Source organism: Carassius auratus, unplaced genomic scaffold (assembly GCF_003368295.1).
Source record: "Carassius auratus strain Wakin unplaced genomic scaffold, ASM336829v1 scaf_tig00027444, whole genome shotgun sequence".
Lineage (NCBI taxonomy): Eukaryota > Metazoa > Chordata > Actinopteri > Cypriniformes > Cyprinidae > Carassius > Carassius auratus.
This window is the reverse complement of record NW_020525593.1, coordinates 1-25,192: the sequence shown is the minus strand read 5'-3', so window position 1 is coordinate 25,192 and position 25,192 is coordinate 1. Positions and strand designations below refer to the sequence as shown.

Sequence of the window (25,192 nt, the reverse complement as noted above, 5' to 3'; positions counted from 1 at the left end):
ATTGACTTTTGTTATGTAAACCTTCAAAATGCATTTACAGATTTTCAATAACACATTATTTAGTATGTTCATTCAGCTGTTTTGCTGTCTTAACATACAATACACTGCAAAAAAAAAAGAAGATATTCTTATTCAGTATTTTTGTCGTTTTCTAGAACAAATATTTAAACATTCTTAAATCAACATGCATTTACAGTACTTTAGAAGCATAATGATTCAACTTTTTTTAAGTAATTTTATACTTATTAAAACAAGAAAATATTATACTTTCAAAAAGTAAAACATATATTTAAATTAGTTACATTTTGTTTTATTCTTGATAACACATTAATCATAATTTAATAATATATAATAAATATATTTTAATAATACATGTAATCATTTACAATTATTTTTCTTTCAACATTAGCAGATATTATTCTTGTTATAATCAAAAATGTACTTAATTTTGAAATATATTTCAGATAACAAGACATTATCATCTTTTCAAGTTCTTAGTTTCAGAAAGAAAATATATTTCTACTGAAAAATAATATAAAATACTAATCAAAAATTAAATACTAAGAAATAAAAACATATTTCATATGGCATTTAGACACAGAATGAGATGTACCGCAGTATCCATGTCCCCTCCAGTTGACTAGCACTCCCTTAGCTGCGCAGGCGGCTGCATAGCTGCGAACAGCATTGCAAAGGCACACTTGGCCGTCTGCGCAGGAGCAGACGTCATAGCGGCAGTTTTTTACATATGGCTCAGGGTTGACCACATAATGACAGGGATCAAACTTCACAGAGAGCAGCACGGCACAGGCCTCTTCTGCAAAACGTACTGTTGACAATACGACATGTTATCTGATGGTCTATGTTGCCCTCTAGTTTTCAGTGAATATATAAATCATGATTTCATACTGGCAGCATTGAAGTTAGATGGTATTTCCTAAAAGTGCATTTATACGCTTTAAATATACATCTCTACAGGGTTGTAACTGCTAATAGTTAGTGTTTTTGTGTGAAAATTCTTTAACTTTTACATGTGGTGCCCCTGATTTTGAACATTGTTCATATACATGTATCTGTGTGAGTGTGTGATTGTTTATACCTCTCTTAGGGTTTAAAATACATGGATCTGAGGGTTGCAATTGAACATTGTCACAGTCTGCGTTCATCTTCCATGCGTTGCCGAATCCTTCGACGCGTGTCTCCACCAGCCCGCCCACTGTTAAGAAGTCATCTCCTTGGTTACCATTGTAATTACCGCACAGACCGCACGTTTTCCCGGCATAGGCTGGGTTTAGCTGCAAACACACACACACACACACATATGCTCACATATCAGGTTTGCAGCACAGGAGTATTTGATACACGTCCCAGATTCTGCTTTTCACACACAGACTCTATTATAAGTGCATGGGATATATTTATACATTATGTTCAGCACCTAAAGCTCCCAGCATTCTCATACACATCTGATCCTGACTGCTGGAAATTCCAGCTAAAACCAGTTTAAGGTGGTAGGTTGATTTACAGAACATTAGATGGTCGGTGGTTGTTATCTAAATCAAACTGGTTTAAAGAAGATGCTTAGCAGAATGTTCACACTGCTTTTTTCATACAGTGAAAATGAATGGAAACAGAGGCAAAAAAAAAAAAAAAAAGACAAGAAAACACCACTGATATCATAGTTATTATACCGGTGGTCCATTAAACTGTACGAGGTGCAATATTTGAATGTATTCCAATATAAATCCATTATAAAAAATATTGGCCATTTCCTCATACAAAACAATCATATGGTTTCAAAAGATTAAATACTTCACAAAAGCTTTGGTTGTTTTATTTTTAGATTTTAATTTAGCTGTTTATTTGTTGAGTTAGTTTGCAGGGCAAAATTTCTAATTTCAGGTTTTAAAATATTTAATCGAATATTTATATTTTTATTCTATTTCAACATTTTTCAATGACTTAAATTTAACAATTTAAGTTATCAATTTTAGTTTTTTTTACAATAGTAACACTAACGATGACACAATTTTCATTTATTTGGTAAACTTTTATTTTAACCTGATTAGAGCTGGTTGAGCTTGACCATGTAAAGGTTTTACCAGCAGAACGCACTTACTCTGAGCAAAACACGTCCTCTGCCATCCCAATCCAGATGAAGATTGTCACCATAACGCAGTCTCACAGATGACAACGCAGTATTCTGAACTCTTAATGCACCTACACACAATCACACAAAAACACATTATTGTTATAAGGTGCTATGATATTTATACCTCTGTTATTACATTACACTGCTCTTTTATTTGAAAGAAAAACAGCATCTGTATGTTCTGTGTATTTCATGCTGACAAACCATTAATTAGAGGTGTCTGCACATCCATTCCATCCACAGAGACCACGCCCCCATGCTTGAGGCGAACCGTCTGATTGGGCAGATCATGGAACCTCAGTGTAACTGATCGTGTGCAGACGGCATCTTGGTCATCAGCACACTTTAACAGAAAAATACAAACATAAGTAGACATTCTAACAAACAAGCACAAGTGCATATACCACAGGGGAGATTTCAGACCTGTGCAGTCTCAATGATGACAGAAAAAGAGTTGCTCTGGCAGTCTTTGGCCAGCAGATATTGACAAATACCACTGAAGGTGAAGAACTTATTGTCAAAGGTCTTATAATGGGACTGTCCTGTCACCAGACACTCCCCTAAGGAGACACGGAACAAGAAACAGATTAGATAACAGTGTTTGTAAAAAAACATTTTCTCTTAAATAAAACTAAATAAGGTTCAAGTGAAGTAAAAAAAAAAGTATTTATTTCAATAAAATTGAATTCAAAATATTAACAAAAACTATATAACTATATTATACATCCATAATATATATATATATTATATATATATATATATATATATATATATGCACACACACACACACACACACACACACACACACACACACACACACACACACACACATATATATATATATATATATATATATATATATATATATATATATATATACGCTATTTAGTATTTTTGTAAATTATATTAAATTAATAGTTAAGTTGCAAATTCACATTTACCGGGGCATTCTTCATTGGTGCATTCCCATGATCCATGGCGACAGACACTGAAAGATAAGGTCAGTTAAGTTAAGACAATGTGTACAGATACAGCAGCCACAAATATTAGAATGCATTGTTTTGTAAAGTGCATGTATGTGTTTGTGTGTGTGTTCCACCATGTGTTGCAGTCCTGTGATATGGAGGAAGCAGGAGGGTATCGGCGTCCAGCATGCATGCAGGAGCATTGAGAGACATCAACACAGCGATCTCCATCCAGCACCTTACCCGCTGACACACACAGTTCACACATTCAACACTGAGCAGGAAGAGGCACACTACAAAAATAACCCTTTTTAAGATTCTTGAATAGGAAGTTTAAAAGAGCAGCATTTATTTGAATTGGGAATCTTTTGTAACATTATAAATGTCTTTACTGTCACTTTACTGTATAAACTCTTGTAGATTGGCGGACAGGTGTCTCTCTCACCTGGACAGTTGCAACCATCAACACACTCCTCCTTACACACTTCCTGGATGTTTATATTCTGACAGGAAGTGGAACAGGTCGGGGTGCAGTCGCTGTACTCCATGCCAATAGGACACTTAGGGGCTGAGCAAATGGAACCATGTATTTATTTACACACAGTCAATATCAGACTTATGTGAAATGTATGTATATGCATGTATTACTCACAGCACTGGCTCTGTACATGCCAGTTGGACAGTGTTATGCCACGACTGGCACAGGTACGGGCATATTCCAGCATGGCCTGGCACACGCAGTCATCTTCTGTACTGCAGTGACAGGCATCAGACTCGCACACGGACACAAACGCAGCCGCATCCACGAGGTGAGCGCAGCGCAGGTAGAGCGCAGAGCTTCTCAAGGCTTCACACCGTGACATCTGATCCTGAAACACACACAAACACACTTAGAAATCTATACGATAAGGCACACAGAGGGTTGTTTTTGTTTTGCAGACGAGCGTCTGACTTTAGCTGACTCTCCGGTGCTGTTGCAGCTGTGAGACGGTGGCAAGACGCGTTTACAAGGTTCATCTGCTCCTTTCATGGCCCAGGAGTTTGCAAAGTCATATGGTTCATCTGCCAGAAAACCTAAAATACATAGCTATATTTAGTATTTTGATATTTTATTATTATTTTCATTGCCATAATGTGAAATTTTTAAAAAAAATATTATTTAGACATATTATATATATATATATATATATATATATATATATATATATATATATATAATATATATACCTTATTATTACATAAATACACATTAGCAGGTATAGTGTTATAACACGTACTATACAATAAAGTGATACATAAATGTTTTATTTATTATTTTCATTTTAGTATTTTATACAATTTGTTTCATTCATTTATGCTCATTTTAATTTTATGTTGAAACTTTATTTAACTTATTAGAACAAACATTACAAGAAAACACATTATTACACAATATTAAAAACAAAGATATTACACAACCACTACTGAAAAGGAAAGAGGGGGGATGGGGATGGCGAACAAACAAAAATCGCGAATTAATTAAATAAATACTTAAAGAAATACAAACTAAGTGCTCATTTTAAATTAAAAAAATAGATTTTGTCCAGACAGGAAAACTCAAAAATAAATTATCCAAACACATTAAGTTAATTATAAGTTTGTTTGTTTGTTTGTTTTTAGAAGCCAACTTATCAAAATTATGTTTTATATTTAGGGTGAAATTTGACCATAACACCTTCTTAGTTTTCACCTGTTCAAACGTATTATCTTTCAGCTCTGTTATCTCTTAGTTTCCCTGGTTCTCCTTATCATGCGCTTGACTCATGTGAAAGATTATGTTCTAAATTTAAACAGCTGATAAGTGCACCATCAACTACAAAAGAACAATGACAGGGCACTAACATACTGTACCCCTCAAACACACACACAAAGCTCTGAAACAAAGAGCTCTCTACTAAAACTTTCTAGTGTTTTGTCTTCAGGATGAACACTGACGCCACCTATTTCCCCAGCTCTTATTAATCAGCATCCTGTGCAATGCTTTTAACACATGATCTTACCGAAAGAGAGTTTGAAAGGTATGTTTCTGGTTCTTTCCTGCATTTCCTGTCTCACCTTCTTGTGCTGTGTATTCATCCTCCATCAAATAATTGTAGTTTCCACACAGGCCGCACGTACGGTTGCTGTGCTGCTTGGCGAGCATTATTTGGATGTTATGCGAGGGATCTATACGGATGGAGAACCCGAACTCTTCACTCCATAACCGAACATACCCCAGCTCATAGCCTGCGAACACAGAGCTCGATGCATACGGCAATGGGAACCTGAAGGGGGGAAATTCTGAATTATATTTGATATGCGCTATTCTGATGAAAAGACTAACTAGTAGTGTTTTATATGCTGGTGCCACAAACCAGGCTGCTTAACTACTTTAACCAGCAACAGTAGCACTAACCAGCATAAACCAGCCATGGTTGTCTAAACTGGTATTTTCAACAGGGTATAGGGATATAAAATGTATATAAAAAGAATGCTAAATGAATTGTTAACCTGATTTTTGACTAAAATAAAAATCAAATAAGGGAAGAATTTTTGATGAGTAAATGTGTGACCCTGGACCACAAAACCAGTCTTAAGTGTCAATTCTTCGAGATTTTGATTAATACATCATCAGCTGAATAAATAAGCTTTCCATTGATGTATGGTTTATTAGGATTGGACAATATTTGGCCGAGATACAACTATTTGAAAACCTGGAATCTGAGGGTGCAAAAAAATCGAAATATTGAGAAAATCACCTTTAAAGTTGTCCAAATGAATTCTTATCAATGCACATTACTAATCAAAAATGTATATTTTTTATATATTTATGGAAGGAAATGTACAAAATATCTTCATGGAACATGATCTTTATTTAATATCCTAATGATTTTTGGCATAAAGGAAAAATCAATAATTTTTTTCTTTTCTTTTTTTTGGCTATTGCTAAAAATATAACCAAGCGATTTAAGACTGGTTTTGTGCTCCAGGGTCACATTTGACAAGAAAATACTATTTCAGTCATTCTACTTAAAAATTTCATGTTTACTTATTTAATTATTCATGAAATTTACAACCTGGTGGAAATTTGCTAGCGATTTTTGTTCTCCTAGGAAATGTACAACTTGTACCTTTCTGCTCCTTGTGTCAGTGTCCCATCAACAGAGAGGTGAAGCTCGAAGAATTCTCTCAGAAATAAAGTCACTCCTTTCCTCTTTCCATGAGAGAAATCACCTAGACATAAACATACACAAAAGAAGGCATTTTATTACTGACAGTGTACAAGCTTTGCCATAGCTTGTTTAATTCATAAAAACCTGGCTTTTACCCAGTATGGAGAAGCTTCTGTCTTGACAGTCTCCCGCCAGCATGTAGCTGCAGTCTCCAGGGAACTCGTAAATCACACCATCAAATGTTTGTATATGCTGCCGGCTAAACAGACTACAGCGACCAGAGCCCTCGACTGACACCAATCCTACAGATCAAAGAGGTGAAGAGAGTTGAGCACTTGCACACTATTTTAATCAAACTAACAACTAATGTTCAAAGGTTTGGGGTCAGTAAGATTTGAAATGTTTTCGAAAGAACCAAGCCTGCATTGTTACTTTATATTAAGTGGCCTTAACTACTATGTACTTACATCAAAAAAGGCTACTTAATAAAAAGGGGGTCCCAAAAAAAACATACTGTAACATTTAAGAAACATCTAAACAAAACCAACAGACAGGAGATAAAAAACAGGCATGAGCATCAATTCTAACCTGAAAAATTCAAGATGAAAACCCACAGGATACGACTCCATCCTTTCCATCTGCACGGTTCCATCTTGATTTAAGAAAGAGAAGGTAATCAAAAGAGTCAATCATAAGTTAGTAATCACCTTCAACTACCCAGAACACCCTAGAAAGCATACAATAGATTCTACATTGCAATGTTGAGGGACCCTGTACTTTTTTCCCACAAATTGTCAAAGTCTAATGCACAATTGCTGGCCATCAACAATATACTGAGGTGAGCATGTGGGGGTTTCATTTGGTAAAAAATAAGAGCAGGAGCCAAAGCAAGAGTTCAGCTGGAAGTGAAAAACAAAGCAGAAATCTCTGAGCACCTACAAATCTGTCAGAGAGTTTTAGAATGCTATTATTCTTGAGCATAAGCTTAGAATGGGAAAACTGATCACAATATATTCACAAACATGCATTGTATATTACCATACATGCTTAAAGAGCAAAACAGAAGCCTTAAATAAGAAAACAGATGTGCAATGCTTCAGACTCGCTGATACAAGAATTTGACAGAATCACAGAAACAAATGCATTTTTAAGATAGTGTGCTGATAGTGTAACACCTGTTACCTTTGACCTCTGACCTCTGTCCAGCTGCAGGCTCCCAGCAACAGGTTCTCTGAAGTGCTTCGCTGTGCAAGGTCTTCGGTGTCCAGTGTCTCACAATCCTGAAGACATGACTGGAATCCAGTCTAGGAGGAAAGGACTGCTTTATAAGAATGAGAGAGGGAGGGATGGTGTGATTTCCGTTTCTAAACTCATTTAGAGAGGACAATAGGAGGAAGTCTGGGCATTGGAGGAACTGAAGGATTAGTCTGGCAGTGAAGACAGATAAGACAAACCAAAAGAGTACATTAGTGCCAAGCCAAACAGCACACACACGCACACAAACTGCAGCATATGAAGTGAGTTCGCAGCCTCTCTGATTTAACCCTTCTCTGAGATTGATGGATTCATTGTTGGAAAAACTTTACTGCAACAGCGTAATCAGAGCATGTTCACATGAACTCCATGTCCATGTTTCATTCTACCTTTCCTTGTTGACCCTGAATTTACTGGCAAAAATATGAGTTCAAGTCTTACATCATATCCTTGCTTCCAGATTATTTATTGTACTGAATATTAATTTGAACAAAGGCCTAACAATATATTAACATGTTAGCATAAAATAGACTGTACAGGAAAATTCGCAACTTTAAAGGAAATTAGCTGAAAAATGTATTACCCTCAGGTCATGATGTAAATGAGTTTGTTTCTTCAACAGAAAAGATTTGGAGAACTTAAACATTCCATCACTTGCTCACCAATGGATCCTCTGCAGTGAATGGGTGCTGTCAGAATGAGAGACCTATCAGATGCTGAAAACATAATATCCATAAGTAATCCATGTGACTCCAGTCCAACAATTAACGTCTTATTAAGTAAAAAGCTGCATGTTTAAATGCATCATTAAGTTGTTTTTTAACTGTCTAAATTGTTGTTTTTGGCCTAAATACCTAAAATATTCCATAAAAAAATATTAGTAACATCATCCTATTATTACAACATCATATCAATTTCCTGTTCTTTTTTCATATCAAAATCCACCAACATATTTGTTTAGAACTGTTGATTTGATACAGCTGAGGGATGCCAGTCTTTGATGGCAATAAAAATGTTAAGAGAGAGAGAGAGAGAGAGAGAGAGGACATATGCTATTTAACTTTCACTCTCCTTCACAACCATACTTAATAAGCAATGTAAAGGAGGACATACTACTTGTTTTGATATAAACTTAATTATAAACACTAACCCAGTACTACCAATGTGTGTGTGTGTGTGTGTGTGTGTGTATTTGCACATTCCTGACCTCTATTCATCAGATATAAAATGTGTGTGGATGCATATGAATACAAAAATGCTGTTGTTCTTGATTATGAATTCATGTGTGGGGGGATTGTGACTCAATGAGAGCTGCTGTGGTGCTCCAGTTGTTATTTATTATTTATTTTTTAGTATGAGAAATGAGTCTGGTTAAATTAAAAGTGAAGAAGAGTAGAAAGTCAGTTAGACAAATGCGAAACTAATGTATGATATAAAATGAAGAAATGGACATAATCACAATGATCTATCTGAAGTGATTCAGTAAAAAAAAATATTTTCTATTATAATTAATATTCAATTAATCTTCATTTCCAAAAAGCGGGCAGGTGCTGTTAACACCCACATATTTATAGATTGCCTAATAAAGTTCACAGGACATGCAACATTTAAAAAAGCCTTATAAAAATCAATGATCAGTGGAAGAAACCTTTTTCATTGTTGTATTAAACATATATTAAGATAAATACATTTACAGCTCAAAACAGATTACAACTATATATATATATATATATATATATATATATATATATATATATATATATATATATATATATATATATATATAGTACAGACCAAAAGTTTGGAAACATTACTATTTTCAATGCTTTTGAAAGAAGTTTCTTCTGCTCATCAAGCCTGCATTTATTTGATCAAAAAATAAAATCAATATTCAAATTCAATTTTAAAATCAATTTTATTCAGCAAGGATGTGTTAAATTGATAAAAAGTGATAGTAAAGAAAATATATTATTAGAATATATATTATTAGATTTTTTTTTATTATTAATAAATGCAGTTCTTTTTAACCTTTTATTCATCAAATATATTAGACAGCAGACCTGTTTCCAACACTCATAATAAATCATAATATTAGAATGATTTCAGAATGATCATGTGATAGACTGAATGTTACATGTGACACTGAAGACTGGAGTAATGATGCTGAAAATTCAACTAAATTCAACAAAATTCAATATATATATATATATATATATATATATATATATATATATATATATATATATATATATATATATATATTTAAGTATATTCAAATAGAAAACTATTATTTTAAGTTGTAATAATATTTCACAATATTACTGTTTTTTCTGTATTTTTGATCAAATAAATGCAGGCTTGATGAGCAGAAGAAACTTCTTTCAAAAACATTAAAAATAGTAATGTTTCCAAACTTTTGGTCTGTACTGTCTCTCTCTCTCTCTCTATATATAGACAAAACAAAACATTAAGCCAGGGGTAATATGTAATTTAAATTCAATTCAATTGAAGAATAAACAAGAAATAGAGAGAAAACAACATTTGCTAAATCCTTGCCTCCCTTATACATCCAACACATAGTCAATAACATATATAAAAAAAGCACAAGTATTATTCTTCATGCACAACCCATGGCTTCAACATTGCTGGAAGAAGAGATAGTATCCAACTATTTCAGATCTTTACAATTAAAATTTAAAATTTAAAATTTGCATTTATAAAGAAAAACGTATTTAGGAAAATATAAAACTTATCTAGAAAAAAAAACATCTGGGCTTTGCCCTGACTGTGGTGACGTCATTCCAGCATGACGTAATTCCCATAGAATAAAGAGCTTGTGGATTTTCCTATAAAATAAATTGTAAAAAATAATATTAATAATAAATAAAAAGGTTGCCTCGCATAACCCCCAAAAACATTACTAAATAAAGCGTATGTACGATTTTCAGTAATCTTCCAAAAATTGCAACTGGGTCGATGCAAAAGGTGTTCGACCTTTGGCACGCTCGGTTATGCCTCACCGAGCAAACAATTGCAAAGTTGATCTTTGGCAGGAGGGATGAGGGTCCGTGTATCTTCTGGTCATTCGATGATGCAGTGAGTTTGTCTTTCGGGAGTTTTTCCGTGCACGCGCTCTACACACTCACAGCGCGTAAAGTCACACACAGACACTGGGTCACGGACGGACTCTCTACTCTTTCATTCAGCATTGTGTGAGAGAAGAACAGACTGCTGTGATGGCGGCGTTGACCGGGGGAGAGATGTGCGTCAAGTATCTGATGTTCGTCTTCAATTTTATATTCTGGGTGAGTGAGAAAATGATTCATGTGTGCAGATGTTGGTCCGCGCTGGACGTTGTTTTATGATTGCTCGCGATTTTCCTCAAAGGTTCATTGATAAATCCGTGTACACACAGCGTCCCGTTTAGACTGTAATTAATGACGTAGAGACGCCTGTGTGAAGCGATGCGATGGGACTGCCACCATTTGGCTGACCTAATTTGAAGGTTTTCAGCTCGGATTTCAGCACCCTGGTCGTGTAGTTAAAACAGGGTTCTGTGTTTGTTTGTGAGAGTCAGCGTGCGTGCGTGTGGGACAAGGACTGAATTTTGATAGTGTTTCCTTTGACTCCCCACTGTTCGTGTTTTGTATGTCAGCTGTTCCCTCTCTCGACTCGAAAGACGCGTTCTCGTGAGCAAATCCTTTTGAACCGGTTCTTCTTAATGAATGAACCGATTCTCCAAGTGTTCACTCTCGAATTCGAATTAGCGTTCGATTGATCGTACTACTCTAACACAGTTTGTATATTGTACACAGTATCCAGTTTTTTGTAGTGCGTAGCAGTCGGGTTCTGGAAGTAAATCTAATTTATTTTCTACATATTTAAATTGATTCTAAACAGCTCCGAGGTTGTTGATCCGTGCTTTTGTTGAAGACATCAATTTGCATTATTTCGAATTAAATTTAAAAATAATTTAGCATTTTTAAATAGCTAAATTTCTGGTGAAAAACAACATTACTCAGAAAATCACAGTGAGCAAAGTGTGCTGATTTCCAAATACGTTTTGCTTTAGATTTATTACAATTGTGATTAACCTTGTAGCCGGTTGATTATAATGTTTTAAGGAAAACTTGAATCCCTTTGGGAAAAAATTAATGATAAACATAGTTCAAAAAGTGGGCAGACATTAATGCACTCTATTATCATTCTACCATGTGCAGTATGCAACCAGAGCACACTTTAGAATAATGTATCCCATAATGCAATGCAACTGACCTTTAATTCAATTTTCAGTGATATGATGAACAGGTAAAGTAATATCAGTCACACTTTCTGAAATCTGCTTCTTGACTCAGTTTTGTTCAAACAATTAAGACATTTTTATGCAAAACTGCATTATAGAATATTTGTAATCTCATCTTAAATCAATTAAAGTTGCACCAGTGGGAAAATGGCCACCAGTGGGAAAACATTGCCTTTTACTCATAGTCTGGAGCTCTGCAAACAGACCAATGATTTGGTCTCTCCATAGTGTTTATACATTATAGGAGAGCCAGCCTACGGATAGCTTATTTTTGTTTTCTGTTCACTTTAAACTGGAAAAATATATATATTTTAAACATTGTAGTGAAACAAAAGACTAGATGAATTATTGAACCATTCCATTGAAGTGAACTGATTCTCTAAATGAATCACTACTTCATCAACACAGTGAACACAACCCAGAGCCGTATGTGTGTGTGTGTGTGTGTGTGTGTCCAGGCCGAGGGTTTATGTGAGCTCACGTCCTAGATTGTCTTTAATCTGCCCGCCTATTTATAGAGCATGATAATCTCATGGATAAACTCACTGTAAACTGCATTTGTTGGGTTTTTATGGGGGAATAATATGTACATCATAAAATTGTGTTTTTGTGTGTATGTGTGAGTGTGTTGGTTTTGGTCTCATTCATCTGCTCTCTGTAAATATTACGTAATATCATCATTACTTAACACCTTCTCTAAGCACACAAACACACACACACACACACACACACACACACAACACACACACACACACACAGAACCTGCAGGTCTATTGAACTGTCGCATTAATGAGGAATTCATGCTCTCCACGGGCTCTTCAGCTGTCTTTCCTACCTGGATAGAGACTTAACTGCCCTATTATTTAGTGACCAGAAATTTTAACTTATCATATTTGTGACATAATGTTTTTAATATAGGATCAAAATGCATTTACACTCAACAATTCATTATTTACTCTTCATTTCACTGGTAGTAGTGATATGTGCTTTTATATATATATATATATATATATATATATATATATATATATATATATATATATATATATATATATATATATACTGTATATTGTTTACATTATAGTTTAGATTATAGTTTATATAAAGACAATAAAGTGTGTTTTAAAAAATGTATATTTTCAATATAATTAAACATTCACCCTCCACTTCACAGTACGATAATGCGAAAAGGCATCATTCTCTTTACTGCAAAGTGCATTATATAATATTTAATATAAAAATTAGGGCTGTCAAATTTATTAAATACACTCACATACGAGTGTAATATATTATAAAAATATGTCTAATATTAATTTATATTTATGTATTGTATAAATTATATATAAATAAATAAATATATATATATATATATATATATATATATATATATATATATATATATATATATATATATATATATATATATATATATATATATATATATATAATGATTATTGCAAAGTGAATAATGTAATATTTAAATATAAATAATAATACATGTGTATGATAAATATACCACAAGTGTGACGACTAATATTTTACTAGATAATTATATCAAAATTATATTTTAGAAGAAAAACATATAAAATGAAACATATTTTATGACCATGTACAACTAGGTTTGGTTTTATTTTTTATTATTATTATTTTATATCTGTGATATTTTTTTCAAGATATAAAGCACCTAAATTTACCTAATTTCTTCTTACCACAACTTGAAAAAAATATTAAATGTTATATAGTTATATATGTTATTGATTATTATATATTATTTATATAAATACTGTGAAGTATTTATACATCATGGTAGCATGTGTTGTAGTGAATTTAATTTTAATTAAAAATTGTTTTTTTTTATTAATTTCCTCAGATAATTATTTCAATTACATCGTAGTCATGAGCATGATATTTTATTTCTTAGTTTTATTTTATTATTATTATCATTATTATTACTATTGTGAGAATTGAGATGTAAATGTGATTAATCATCATGAAAATATTGCAGTGAAAAACATGCATCTTATTTATAAAGCAAAATATACATCACTTTTTGTTTCTGGTGTGAAATTTGTCCCAGCTAGAGCATTAGAACAGAATGCAGTGTGAAGTCTCCTCAAGAACTGTACTGAGCGCACAGCATACTGACTCTCACATACCTGTGAGCTCCTCCCACATTTTTCAGTTTCTCTTTCTCTTCAAACAAAGGGAGGACGACATAAAACAGCACGTCTGTGAGCAAACTTTCCAGAAATTGATCTATTTAGCTGTGACTGTGCAGGTGATCAAATACAGTTTGTTTCCCGAAACACAAAAGTGACTTGAACAGCAGCAAAATGAGTGTTTATGGATGTCCAAAATGCATTAAATATGCCATGTTTATCGTAAACTTAATCTTCTGGGTAAGTGCAATATCATATTTTTTTATATTTTATTCATATTTGTGAAAGTAGCACGTCAATGTTTATTTGTGAGTGTTAGTGTTTTTAGTGTTTATGTGGAGTTTGTGTGTGGAATGGGGTCAGCGCAGGTGAAGTGGGGTTGTTTTAAGGGTGTTTGTTTAGTTTAGAATTGGCATTGGAGATTTGGAACAGATTTGTAAACCTTCAGTTTTTCAAACAAAAGATCTGGGTCAGAGAGAATGAAATCAGGACATGAACCCTGTAAACATGAAACTGTTGTGTTCAGTGTATGAGCAGGACATGACTAGAAAGAATAAAAAGACATGATATAATGAGGAAACTGGCGGTAGCATGTGTGAAAGTTCAGCAGATTTTTAAATCAAACACTGAAAGTTGATTGGTCGTGTGATGCATCGGTTTGTTTGTGTTTTCAAATGAGGTGTACAAACTGTAATATGTGATTTATTAACAAGATAGCAAACGGTGGGGGGGGGGGGGGGTTTCCTCATGACGGAGGTTATTTTATACCTAGATGGAGGAAGTAAAATCAGGCATGGAGTTTTGCCAAGATGGCAGATGAACACGCACATAGTTGCTGGTCATATAATTAGAACATCATCAAAAAGTTGATTTATTTCACTAATTCCATTCAAAAAGTGAAACTTGTATATTATATTCTTTCATTACATACAGACTGATATATTTCAAATGTTTATTTCTTTTAATTTCGATGTTTATAACTGACAACTTAGGAAAATTGCAAATTAAATATCTCACAAAATTTGAATATTGTGAAAAGGTTCAATATTGAAGACACCTGGTGCCATACTCTAATCAGCTAATTAACTCAAAACACCTGCAAAGCCTTTAAATGATCTCTCAGTCTAGTTCTGTAGGCTACACAATCATGGGGAAGACTGCTGACTTGAAAGTAGTCCAAAAGACGACCACTGACACCTTGCACAAGGAGGGCAAGACACAAAAGGTCATTGCAAAAGAGGCTGGCTGTTCACAGAGCTCTCTGCCCAAGCACATTAATAGAGAGGCGAAGGGAAGGAAAAGAAGTGGTAGAAAAAAGTGTAAAAGCAATAGGGATAACCACACCCTGGAGAGGATTGTGAAACAAAACCCGTTAAAAAAATGTGGGGGAGATTCACAAAGAGTGGACTGCAGCTGGAGTCAGTGCTTCAAGAACCACTACACACAAACGTATGCAAGACATGGGTTTCAGCTGTCGCATTCCTTGTGTCAAACCACTCTTGAACAACAGACAGCGTCAGAAGCGTCTAAAGACAAAAGGACTGGACTGCTGCTGAGTGGTCCAATTTTATGTTCTCTGATGAAAGTAAATTTAGCATTTCCTTTGGAAATCAGGGTCCTAGAGTCTGGAGGAAGAGAGGAGAGGCACACGATCCACGTTGCTTGAGGTCCAGTGTAAAGTTTCCACAGTCAGTGATGGTTTGGGGTGCCATGTCATCTGCTGGTGTTGGTCCACTGTGTTTTCTGAGGTCCAAGGTCAACATAGCCGTATACCAGGAAGTTTTGGAGCACTTCATGCTTCCTGCTGCTGACCAACTTTATGGAAATGCAGATTTAATTTTCCAACAGGACTTGGCACCTGCACACAATGACAAAGCTACCAGTACCTGGTTTAAGGACCATAGTATCCCTGTTCTTAATTGGCCAGCAAACTCGCCTAACCTTTACATATCCTTACATAAGTTATTAAGTGTTTTATAATAATTAAAAATGAAAAAAAAAAAAAAAATTTAAACAGTAAGTGATAGCAAGGATTTATATTTTTAGAAAATATTTATATTTGGAATAAATGGCAGGATTATCTACGTGAAATTTATGGCTTTATATAAATGCATTCATGGCAATTTATATATATATATATATATATATATATATATATATATATATATATATATATATATATATATATATATATATATATATATATATATATATATAAAAGCCTAGGCCAAGACCCAAAAGCAAAGATGTTAGCAAGCAGGTATGCCAGCCAAGTGACTGCCATTTAGATGAATGGGAATGTAAACGGATGGCTTTTAGATCTCTTTAAATCAATAACCTCTGCTGAAATCATTTAGTGCACTGATTTTTAGCTGTGTCTTTCTAATATTAAATAAATTATTTAGATTTGCGTGCATTTTATGCCATTTGCAGGTATTTCATTGTGATTTATCTTTTGTTGTTGTTTTTTGCAGATTGCAGGAACATGCGTCATGGCTGTTGGACTCTGGCTGAGGCTTGATCCCAAGACTAAAATCTTGTTTGATGGAGAGGCATCTTTCATCTTCTATACAGGTAAGTCGTTTTTTTTAACATGCTTTTTTGTGTTGATGCTTGTGATGATCATTCGATTAAAGTAAAGTGTGTGTGTGTGTGTTGTAGGTTTGTACATTCTCATTGGGGTCGGTGCGCTGATTATGGTCGTTGGTTTTTTTGGATGTTGTGGCGCAATCCAGGAATCCCCTTGCTTGCTTGGACTGGTAATCCCCCACATTCTTATCTTCTCAAATATCACTTTGTAGTATTATGATGTCATCAGCCGTGGGGGTTGACTGTTGTTTGTCTTCCCCACAGTTCTTCTTCTTTCTGTTGGTTATCTTTGCAGTCGAGGTGGCTGCTGGTATTTGGGCTTTTTCAAACCAGACCAAGGTGGGCGTCCCAAATGCTCAGTTCACATGTACAAACACCAGTGGTGCTCCTAATTCATGTTTGTGCCCATAGGTTACTCAAGATGTAACAAATTTCTACAAGGCAACATACAATAAATACCAAGAAACGAATGAAGATGCTCTGAAAGAAACAATCATTCTCATCCATCATGGAGTAAGATCTCTTTTCTTTCTTGCAAAGATACAATACTGTGAGTCTTGTGAACAACTGTGTCAACTGCTAGTTGTTCCTCAGAAGCGCTCGTTGTAAGATCTTCAGAAATCACTTGCTGCTTTTATGTGCTCTATGCATCAGATGGTCTCTGAAACACTAGTTATTCCTAGCTTGTTGACTCTGAAGCCTTGCTAATTTGTGATGACATCTGTTCCTCATCTCTAAGCTTAACTGCTGTGGACCATTAGGAAACCAGCCGGAAACTCCTGACCAGACCTGCCCTAAAAAAGAGAAGCTCGATGCTTTCATTACAAAGGTAACAGTGCTTACAGACTAAAATGCTGCAGTTTGGTAGTTATTATATTTGATATGTAGATGCTACTGATAACTGAGTTTTGTACTAAATCATTGGACAAAATCCATGTAGACTGATGACTTTGATTCAATAAATAAAAAAACAAAACAAAAAAAAACATGTAATAAATATAAAAATACAGAATTAGATGTAATAAAAAAAAAGCTTAAATGTGAGAAAAAAATATTAACTTTATTTTATATTTGTGCAGCCGAAATTAAACAAGTGTGATTCGAGGAATTATTTTAATGTGTGTTATTTTATTTACTATTAGTGTTTATTCATATTTTGAATTAGATTTAATTTTTTTAATTTTAAATGTTAGTTTTTTTGTCTTTTGTCATTTTAATATTTAAAATATTGAATATTCACGATATTTAAAAAATATATATATATATTTAGCTTTAACTTAAGTTTAAGTTTTTTTTACATTTTTGTTTTGTTTTGTTACATACTTTTAGTTTTAGTTAATAATAACACCTGGTATTTGCCAAGGCACATCTTATTTCATTCAAATTGTGTTTCAGTTTATAAGTTTCAAGTCCTCATATTTTAAATATCTTTCGTCAAATATCAGTCAGCGATTGTTTAGCAGTTATTTACGGTTGACCGTACTGAACTAGATTCTTTAAGGCAGCAGGTCTGATTTTGGAGTGCTTTTACACCAGTTTAGCTCAGATTTCATGCACTGGTAATGTTTCTGTCCTGAGGCACCCTGCGTACGGCTCAGTTTGAATGAGTCAGTGAAGCACGCTGTTACTCTACCAGCAGAAGGTCAAGTAAGAGGTGATTGCAACGTAGTAACGGTTCACAAAACTGAGAAAAGAGTTGCATTTACTAAGTGAAAGGAAATGTTTATTTTCAAAGGTTGTGCTAAAGATCCAGCAGGGTGTAAGTAAACTAATGAGTAAAGTGTTTACACAGCCCTGTTACATCAGACATAAGAATGTCTTCCACCAAATAAAGATTCATTCTTGTACTTCTTTGCATCTTGGCTCAGTTTAACTGGGCATATATATATGGCAAGAGAGCATAAACACTGATAAACCTTAAGACCATAAATCCTTTTGTCTTGTTTTATGTGTTCAGAGCTGCCCTGATGCCATTGATGAATTCCTTAACTCCAAACTTTATATTACTGGAAGCATTGGAATCGGCATTGGAGTGATCATGGTAAATTAGATTTAATTTCACTGTGTGTTGATATTTTTTTGTCAAGACTTGTTCAGCATATCAACCTTAGATAAAGATATAAACATGTTATAACTGTAAAAGCTTTAATTGAAATATTATAAATTAAAAATGTCTAATTGAATGACAATTTATATATAAACATTACCATTTATAATTTTGGGGTTCGTTGTAGTTTTTTAAGAAATTTGTACTTTTATTTGGCAAGGATGCATTAAATTGACAGCAAAGACATTTATAATGTTACATAAGATTTCTATTTCAACTCAATCATGTTCTTTTGAACTTTCCGGTAATAATAATTGTTTCTTGAGCAGCAAATCAGCATATTAGAATGATTTCTGAGGGATCATGTGACACTGAAGTCTAAAAATTCAGCTTTGCATCCCAGAAATAAATTACATTTTAAAATATATTCAAACCGAAAACAGTTCTTTTGATTTGTAATAAGATTTCACAATATTGCTGTTTTTATTGTATTTTCGATCAAATAAATGCAACCTTGGTGAGCATTCTTTCAAAAAAATAAAAATCTTACAAAGCCCAAACCTTTAAATGTTGTGTATGTATGTTTTTGAGTAATGCTAAAAGTGCAGCGATTACAAACTATGGTTTTAAATAGAAATAAAAAGTATATATTATGTTCCTTGATCATAAGGCTTTTAGGAAACAGTAGGTGTCACTTGATTGACGTGTCACTGAAGGAATGTGTTCTCCATGTGTGCAGCTCTTCGGCATGATCTTTAGCATGATGCTGTGCTGTGCCATCCGGAAAACCCGGGAGATTGTGTGAGGGTCCGCTTGCCTGGGAAACTGCCAGTATATTTGTGTTGCATGATGTCTGTCCCAAAGCAGCCTGACCTCTTCAGCTAAGAGCCAGTTAGACCACATCATCAGGCACACAATCTCTTCACAACTCTGATCGACTGGAATTCACTCTTTTTCTTAGTGCAGCTGTCAGTAATGAGAGAAAAGGGTTGGTTTAGCATTCCAAGCCCATTGGAAAAGGCCTTTAAATCTGACTTTTTATATTTTTTTATTGTTCATAATAGATTTGAAAGATTAACGATTTGTTCGCTTTAATGTACTTGCGGTACTGCTTGATATGATTTTTTTTTTAATGTTTTGTTTCTGATTGTGAATAAGGTCGATTAATTTACCCACATCAGTGTATATGACTCAAATAAAAGCCAAATGATTTCATGAATATTGTGATGGAATGTTTTTGGAGTATCCAGGATGAAGTGTGTTTGTATGGATCTGTTTTAACAGCCTTCACTCAACAGGCTGATAAGAGTCACTGTGAAGGGGCTGATACCCAAAACATCATCCCGTTTCCCATAAACACAGCGTCAATCCATTGTGACCGTTTCACAACCTCTCAGTTTCCTTAATCTTGTCCGTATCATTTTCTCTTTCCGTTCTTCCCCACTTCTTCCTGTTTGCCTGATCTCAATTAGGCCAAAATTTGGCAAAGCCACCCTAATGCCGAGTTTGTACACTGGAAAAGTGGTTGTATAATTACAAACCACGTCTATCTCTTCCCTCCCTTTGATTTTGTGTGTTCTCTGTGTTTCTCAACACAACACTGACTCTCATAATAACTAACAGTATGACTCACCAACAAACCCAAACTGATTGATCAACAAAGAGATCAGAGAGTGCAAAATTATATTAGAGCACGCAGAGGCACACCCATCAAAACATTTCCTTTACTGTAAATTTATCAAAATCTATTTTGGAGAGTTATGCACTCGTACATATGACTTAAACTCCTTCCACACACACACACACACACACATATAAAAATAATCATAAATAAAGTGGCTGTTGTTGAGTACCAGGTTAACTAATGTTGTTTTTAGTTATAGTTTTGAATTTCGAATTATATTTTATTTTTGTTTTTAATTTTTAGTCTTTTTGTTTACTTTTTTCCCCCAATTGTAATAGTAACTGTTTTTGAAAAGTCTATATTTTTTATTTATTAAATTTGTTATTTTAGTACTTCAAGTTAAACTAAATCCAAATGAGAAATAAACTAGCTGAAATAAGTTAATATATATATATATATATATGTGTGTGTGTGTGTGTGTGTGTTAATAACATACTAAAATGTGCAGTTTTTAAGGAAAATGCCACTTGGTTTGATATTTTTCTTATATATTATTGCTATTAAAAATTACTAAAAATCATTGACGTATTATATGCATTCATGCAATAGCTATCTTGTCTATCAAACGAATTACAGCAAAAATACAGAATTTATTATTATAATTTAACTGTTCATTATTTCACTTGAACAGTATTGTAGCAATGTGACATTTTTTCTGTTGCTTATTGGTAGTAGTCAGTATTTCCCCCTTCAAAGATGTTTTCCTATTCATATGCAATCTGAGTTTTGTTGCCCCCTCGTGGTCTTTATTATGAATGATTTTTAACCTCTAAACAAACTTTTTTATTCAACAACAAACTTTTTCCAAGTCCTGAAGTCATCTTAAACCTGATGTATTTCAGATGCTCATCAATTAGAGACAGAGAAATAACTTGAGTTCCTGATGAGTCTTAACAGAGCATACTATCTGATGTCTGAAGGGAACAAGCTCCATTACACTTGTAAAGGTTTGATGATCACTTTAATGTAGCTCTAGGCTATACTAAAACAGAGAGAGAGGAAGTGTTTTATCGTCTGTAAATCTTTCTTCATCCACTTCAGTAAGATACTAAGCAGATGCTGGGACTGTTTGACTCCTCCACTTTTGTTTGCATGAGATTTGGGACAGTCTGTGTGCATCAGGACACATCCTCAGATAGTACAGGTAGGCTTCTATTTTCAAGTTATATCTTAAGATTTTACTCAACAAATGCCGTATGCTTAAAGGTGCTGTATGTAAATCTATGCTTGGTTTCAATATTTTTAAATGCATTTTTTTTTATATCGAGGCTTTTTAGTAAATAGAAATACATTACTATTCAATATTTAGGAATCAAATATGATTATGATTATGCCATTTTATTTAACAATTTAATATGTAAATAACTGGTTAATTTACCGTAATTTAAATATATATATTTGTATATATAAACAAAAAAGTGCACAAAGGAAATATTAATAATAAAAGAATTGGGATTTACAATTGAAGGTTTCTTCTATGCATTTCTCTGTAGTCTATTATGCACTCCTTCTGTGAGCTGTTTATTGTCCTGCTCTAGAAAGTCACTAACGTCATGAGTGACTTTCACCACAGCAGCTCCGTGTGCAAACACACCAACTAGAGATGCAACGCTCCTGTCACACATGAAGCAGAAACTATCCATGCTGCTTCTCATGTGCAGGGCATTAGCTCATGAGGGATGAGAACCGGGTTTCATAGAATCCCTTGAGACCCCAAACAACCTTTTTTCTACACTAACCGTAGGACTGGACTGCTGCCTGACCACTGACCGTTGCTTTACCTATGATAGTCTCTCTGGTGGGACCCTGATCAGTGGAGACGGACGTTTTTATACCATCACTAATGGATTCTGCGCTTTTCAAATGCTCTGATCAGCGGCTATATTAAGGCTTTGAATAAGGTCAGCAATGAATAGCTTTGTTCTCAGCACCACATCCCAGTTGCAAGAGGTAACCGGTTGTTGTTTTTTATTGCGTTTTCCTTTCTTGGACTGTTTTAACTTGCATAGTATTTATATATAGTAAGTCAATGCAAAAGTAATTTTTGTGGATATCCTCCTCTGGCTGACCTGATTTTATGGCTGTGCTCCCTTTTGCAGAGCTGCATTTGCCTTTGACGAAGGGCGGGAAAGCAAAGGACAGTGGGCATAGGTTTCTATATGTAGTATCCATGATTAAAAGCTCAAATCTGGTGCAAATATGGCTGAAAACCCTGAAGACCCCCTTGTATTGTTGGAGATCCTGGAGGTGTTAGGTGCATGCCGTGGGAGCGTGTTGTACGCAGACATTTGTGTCTATCTGAGTGGACGCTTCAGCCTGCAGCCGCTTCTAGAATTACGAAGTCTTTTGTACTCCACTGCCTGTAGAGACCCCTGCTTCCCTTCCACACTCTTCCGAGAGCGACTTCACCCGCCCTGCAGCAACCGGCTCTCAGCTGCCGCCGATGTTGTCTCTCTGTTCAACCTCCTCATGCACACCCGCACTGCTCCTACATACACGCAGAACCTGCAGTCTCTGACACCCTGTCAGGTCTGTGGGAAGGGATTTGTGCGTTACGACTGGCCAGCTGCCCTACCCGTCACAGCAGGAGGGACCGCCTCTGAGGACTGTAAATATGAGAACCTCCCTTGTGAAGTGTTCAGTCATAACACAGAGGCTTCACACGCTCAGACCACCTCTGCGTTGGTCACTGAGCCTCGCTCACATATACACAATCGGGACAGCATGCAGAATGCGCATTCTGGGACATTCCCATTGATGAAATCAATCAGGAGGCTGGCAAGACACGGGTGACCAATCAGGGAATCCACGTTGCTCGTTCCTGCTCGCAGAAGAGGAGTGCCTTTAAAGAAGGGATCCACAATGTTCCACTCACATCCATGGAAGGCGGCGGCCAGTCAGATCAAAAGTCCAGATGGACCAAGATCAGATGGAGAGGACTTGGTTTACGCTTCCCAAAAGAACCCCCTATCCAGACCCTGCAACATACGCAAAAGACCACCACAACCCGGCATCACATGCGCATGGAGCATTCGTATGTTTACATGACTCATTCGAATGCACCTGAACTGGATGCACACGTGGGCGACAATGCCAATCGTACAATGATTCCGCAAATCCCTATGACCATCAGACTCAGTGGCGCCAGGCAAAAGCATGAGAGTTTGGATGAAACTCCAGACATCCACCTACTTCGGCCCTTCTGTCTCCAGCCGAAAGCACCAAACCTCCGCTCCTCAAATCAAAAGCCACGCTTGGACATCGACAGCAGGACAGCGGACGAAAGACCTGAGCCTGAAACGACCGGCCTGCAGAAACCCAGATCAGAGCGGTCTGTCTTAGAGAAGTCTGGATTACGAAAACCAGGATCTGTTAAACTTAGCATCGACAGATCGAGCTTCGACATTCCCGGTTTTTGATCTCGCATCGTCAATACGGTGCAGGGATACTTTCAAACGGCTTAGCGGCATGAGTTTGGGACGCATGGTACGATTGGTCAATAAGCATCGAGGGCATGGTAAGCGTAGGCACCCAAACAGAGCCTGCAGATCGACGCGCTTACGAAGCCTCAATGCTTGCCGATAAACTCTCCATTGAATAACCCTTGACATCGGCGAGGATGACATCAGCGCCATCTTCCGTTTCCTAGATGATATTAGCATGTGTGGCTCCATGGCAGTTCTGCCAGGGGAAGGAGGAGGAGCTCAGGAAGGGGCGGAGCTGGGCTGCCAGAGAGACGTGAACGTTTGGGAAAGTTACGGAGGTTGTTTCACTCCTTGGAGGCACCAGAAGAGGGCGTGAGATGGGGTGTGGGGCGCTTGCTCCAGCGGGTACGGAACTGGAGCAACAGCTAGAGCCAATTGCAGAGCTACGTGAGCAGCTGGCCCTTGTGCTCTCCACGCTAAACCGCCTGGAGCAGCGGGAGCAGGTCGCATGCCTGCATCAAATGCACATACAGCCACAGCTCACAGCACGGCCCTAGTGTGCAGCAACAGCAGGGGTCCCCACGGACCAATCCAGGGACAGAGGCCATCAACGAGGCAGCGGCGAAACGCAGGCATCTGTTTGTACGCAGGACCTCCAGGAGCCACACGGAGAGCAGCGGATCAGAAGCCCCCAGAGAGTGAGCATCAGCTTCAGCAAGGAGCCACACATACAGCCTGCAAAGGTAACAGGTTAAGAAATATCGACATATTTAAACATATTTTAAATGTGCTATTAGTGATATCTCTTCCACATTAAATGTCCTATACTTTAAATCACTGAAATTTGTGTCTTGAGAAATCATACTTGTCTTTGTGGCGTAACTAGACTCTGATTGAATTCAGAACTAGTATGTTAGAACACTACTCTTATTTCTGCCACATAAAGGTACAGTGTATAACATATGACAAAAACAGTAAGAGTAGTATATTATTCTTTAGCCCCTGTAACAACAAAATAAGAGTCAATTGCCAATAAGAAGTCTGTATCAATAGGAAACTAACTCTAATCAGAAATGCTCTCTGCTGTCAATCATTTTGTGCATTAAGTTAGCAAAATAGCTGAAATTTGTATAGCACATTTAAATATTAAACTACTTTTCTTCACAAGATTATATTGTAAGAATCTTACACTTTTGCTGGTCACAGAGCTTATCACCTGCAATAATCAGAAAGTTAATGAAAACAAATTGTTTGGGCTTTTGCAGAGGTAACCAGGATAATATTAACTTTAGGGCTGGCCCAAAAAAATTATGTAATCCCTGCTACACTGAACTGAAGCACAAGATCCTCATTTTCATGAACATGATCAACAGGTTTTATGCAAACTTGTGGATTTATGCAGTGAGTGCTGCTGTCATTAAAG

At 35.7% G+C, this 25,192-nt stretch overlaps 2 protein-coding genes and 1 pseudogene across 3 annotated transcripts in view; 2 read left to right on the top strand and 1 right to left on the bottom strand.

Moving 5' to 3' along the window:
• LOC113079219 (von Willebrand factor) overlaps nucleotides 1-7,631 on the bottom strand; it is a 28,960-nt gene extending 21,329 nt beyond the window's left edge. The window contains exons 1-15 of the mRNA XM_026251437.1: nucleotides 7,491-7,631; nucleotides 6,897-6,960; nucleotides 6,464-6,610; nucleotides 6,267-6,369; nucleotides 5,212-5,420; nucleotides 4,070-4,191; nucleotides 3,770-3,986; nucleotides 3,563-3,685; nucleotides 3,252-3,363; nucleotides 3,094-3,140; nucleotides 2,576-2,712; nucleotides 2,357-2,495; nucleotides 2,120-2,220; nucleotides 1,100-1,295; nucleotides 614-829 (exon numbers count right to left, since the gene is read on the bottom strand). Coding sequence (XP_026107222.1) covers nucleotides 614-829; nucleotides 1,100-1,295; nucleotides 2,120-2,220; nucleotides 2,357-2,495; nucleotides 2,576-2,712; nucleotides 3,094-3,140; nucleotides 3,252-3,363; nucleotides 3,563-3,685; nucleotides 3,770-3,986; nucleotides 4,070-4,191; nucleotides 5,212-5,420; nucleotides 6,267-6,369; nucleotides 6,464-6,610; nucleotides 6,897-6,960 — 1,933 coding nt within the window. The 5' untranslated portion in view covers nucleotides 7,491-7,631. The remainder of the gene's footprint in view (nucleotides 1-613; nucleotides 830-1,099; nucleotides 1,296-2,119; nucleotides 2,221-2,356; nucleotides 2,496-2,575; nucleotides 2,713-3,093; nucleotides 3,141-3,251; nucleotides 3,364-3,562; nucleotides 3,686-3,769; nucleotides 3,987-4,069; nucleotides 4,192-5,211; nucleotides 5,421-6,266; nucleotides 6,370-6,463; nucleotides 6,611-6,896; nucleotides 6,961-7,490) is intronic.
• Nucleotides 7,632-10,591: 2,960 nt separating this feature from the next.
• On the top strand, nucleotides 10,592-19,667 carry LOC113079220 (CD9 antigen-like). Of its 2 annotated transcripts, none has more exons than XM_026251438.1 (8): nucleotides 10,592-10,867; nucleotides 16,499-16,598; nucleotides 16,686-16,783; nucleotides 16,878-16,952; nucleotides 17,025-17,126; nucleotides 17,353-17,442; nucleotides 18,571-18,654; nucleotides 19,400-19,667. In XM_026251438.1, exons 1-8 carry the CDS (start codon nucleotides 10,799-10,801, stop codon nucleotides 19,463-19,465), a joined length of 684 nt encoding a protein of 227 aa, XP_026107223.1. In that variant the 5' UTR covers nucleotides 10,592-10,798; the 3' UTR covers nucleotides 19,466-19,667. The 2 variants fall into 2 exon arrangements, with proteins under 2 accessions (XP_026107223.1, XP_026107224.1); XM_026251439.1 differs by lacking the exon at nucleotides 10,592-10,867 and adding an exon at nucleotides 14,047-14,264.
• Nucleotides 19,668-22,481: 2,814 nt separating this feature from the next.
• On the top strand, nucleotides 22,482-24,512 carry LOC113079218 (major intrinsically disordered Notch2-binding receptor 1-like; annotated as a pseudogene).
• Nucleotides 24,513-25,192: the final 680 nt, after the last annotated feature.